This window comes from Bombyx mandarina, chromosome 17, assembly GCF_030267445.1.
Source record: "Bombyx mandarina strain Sakado chromosome 17, ASM3026744v2".
NCBI lineage: Eukaryota > Metazoa > Arthropoda > Insecta > Lepidoptera > Bombycidae > Bombyx > Bombyx mandarina.
In genome coordinates this window covers 1,731,130-1,733,760 of record NC_143223.1, presented here as the reverse complement: position 1 = coordinate 1,733,760, position 2,631 = coordinate 1,731,130, and the positions used below count along the sequence as shown (strand labels likewise).

Below are 2,631 nucleotides of genomic sequence, written 5' to 3'. Positions count from 1 at the left end.
ACCTGCACCTGAGGTGCCTGAGCTTACAGACATTGTATCACTACCCACAGACTATGTTTGCTGTATCGCTATTTGCGGACAAAAATGTCGCTTCTATTGTCAGTGATAGAGTCGTCATCATTAAGATCAGTTTCATGAGCAAGATTAATTAACCCATCTGTGTACGCCGTCACGTCATCGTCACTATAATTTTCAGAAATTTCTAGTAGGCCTGACGGGCCTCGAGGTATTTCACGTAAGTTTTCATGGGGAAATTTGTACACTCTATTAGAACTAATGTCTCAATTTATACCTATCGTTTTCCAAAACTGCAGTAATGTTGAAGGTACCTTTACATTTTCGGTCAACTTACGAAAACAAAATCCCCAGCGGAAAAGAGGTTGACTTTAGCTTTGCCTCGACTAAACCAAGCTTCTGTTTGTGCCCTTTTTTTTATGTTTTCGCCGGTCTTCGACCGTGCTAAATCAAGATCTAATCTAGAGGGATTATCACTCTGTTGAAACTTTAAGATATTTCAAGTGACCCTGAACGGCAAACGTCTATTCTATTGGAGTAAACCCTGTTACTCGACAACGTGCACTATTAAGGGCGAGTTGAATATCCCCTAAGTGCTCTTACCATCATGATTGGTCTAAGTTACTTTCAGATCAAAGAGTGACTTGTTCATGAAACCGCTTACCATTGAATAAATTACTATGACTTTGTTTTATAAGACTACATTCTGACCCTGAATGGAACATAAAGGGGAAGCCAAAACCACTTATCTGTAACACACTGAAGCTCTGGAACACACGTTGACGTCTCTGGTTGCATCTGCCACAGCACCTGGAGCAGTGTCGTTTTTCTTCTTGTAGCGCATGGAACACCCAGAAGCTACATGACTCGCATCACCGCACACGTAACAGCTGACTTGCAGACGAGAGCCGGGCGCCCACGGATGAGGAGGTTGTTCAGGTTTTGCTGGAATATCGAAAAAAGTTTGAGAGCAGTATCTGTCGCAACACCCTTCGGCACGATGCCCAGATTTTCCGCAGAAATGGCAGCTTCCACAGAAAAAAACTTCGAGAGCGTTTTGGTCCTTTATCAGGATCTTCGTTTTTTCTTTTGACGGTAAAGCCACGTAATGTGTGAAATAGACGATTTTTTGTGGTAATAACGACAGAGTTCAATTTCCGACGGATTCTTTCATCACACTGCGACAGTATTGATTTATCAAATCCGGTGGCTATTTGTTCTGGCACATTAGCGTCGGGAATCTTCTTTATAAGTTGCCATAGCCGGATACCGGCTTCAGCTGGTCCCTTTTTGCTTTCCATTTCAAATTTAATAACCAGGTCGAAGTGGTCTTGCATCATTAGATAATTTTGTCAGCATCTCTTTAATAGTAGGCCACGATATCTTACCAGGCTGTATTTTTGCGAGGCAAGTAGCAGCTCGAGCCTTAAGCGAATGTGTGAGAGTCAAAATTAAATCGACACCATCCAATACTTCAACTACTTTAAACGGCCCTTTAAACTTCGTATCTAATTTCGTTTGATTATGCTCTTCGTATTAATGTGTGGACAAGCTCACAGCCCACCTTGTGTTAAGTGGTTACCATAGACATCCACAGCGTAAACGCACCACACACCTTGAGATAGAAGTTCTAAGGTCTCAGTATAGTTACAACCGCTGCCCCACCCTTCAAACCGAAATACACCACTGCTTCACGACAGAAATAGGCAGGGTGATGGTACCCGTGTGGTCGATGGCACTATAGGGAGCACCCGTCTGGTGCCACGTCCTTACCCACGAGAACGTCGCCGCGCTGCGACGCCGGCAGCGCGCGATCGCAGTCAGAGTTATTCAATGATACCTCACAGTCTCCTACGAGGCGGCGCGCCCTAGCGCAAGTGCAGCCGGAGCGCGGGGGCTCCAATATCGGCAGTCCGTGCTGGAGGCGTGGTCTCGTCGTTTGGCGGACCCGTCGGCCGGCCTCCGTACCGTCGAGGCGATCTGCCCGGTTCTCGCGGACTGGGTGGGCCGCGACCGCGGAAGTCTCACCTCCGGCTACCTGTGCAGACTCACAAGACATTTTACCACCATGCAAACTTCTTACCGCAACAAATCTTACCAGCCACCACGCAAACTACAATTTTACGGGTTCCACCTCTCTTACACGATGTTACTCCCACACTGAGGAAGCCAACCGCGAACACATGTCAAGCACGCAAAAGCACGCACTTCACCGGAAAAACCTGCATCCGCCAGCGGAACCCGAACACCGCCGCATCGCCAGACACGAACGCACCGGACGTCTTATCTTACAGGTCACGACGACTTCAGATGTGTCAATTTTTCTTCCCCACGGAAACTTGCTTGCTTTCTTGTTTGCTTGCTTGCTGGAGCCCGAAGTCATCGAACGTGTAGTGTTATTGGTATTGAATCGAGTAGATTCTATTTTTTTTTTTTTTTTTTCCTACCTATGCTGATAGCCTTGAGAGGCTATTTCAGCGTACCCTAGCTTGTGTAGGTGAGCTCGCGGGGCTCAAACCGGAGAATTGCTAACACCGCCCTAGCAAGAGCAGCGCTTCGCAGAATCTACCACCGGATCGGAAGCGCGACCCACTGAGAAGATCCGGCGAGAAACTC

The 2,631-nt window shown here is 47.2% G+C and overlaps 1 protein-coding gene across 2 annotated transcripts; it reads right to left on the bottom strand.

Moving 5' to 3' along the window:
• Positions 1 to 528: 528 nt before the first annotated feature.
• Positions 529 to 2,419, bottom strand: LOC149501072 (uncharacterized). 2 transcript variants are annotated; one of them, XR_016324455.1, is made up of 2 exons: positions 1,404 to 2,419; positions 529 to 960 (listed from the first exon to the last, which is right to left on the bottom strand). XR_016324455.1 is itself a non-coding variant. In XM_089734247.1 (2 exons), the coding sequence occupies exons 1-2, from the start codon at positions 2,072 to 2,074 to the stop codon at positions 761 to 763; spliced, it is 486 nt and encodes a 161-aa protein (XP_089590373.1). In that variant the 5' UTR covers positions 2,075 to 2,418; the 3' UTR covers positions 529 to 760. The 2 variants fall into 2 exon arrangements, 1 of the variants encoding a protein (XP_089590373.1); XM_089734247.1 differs by having other exon boundaries at positions 1,789 to 2,418.
• Between the last annotated feature and the right edge of the window lie 212 nt (positions 2,420 to 2,631).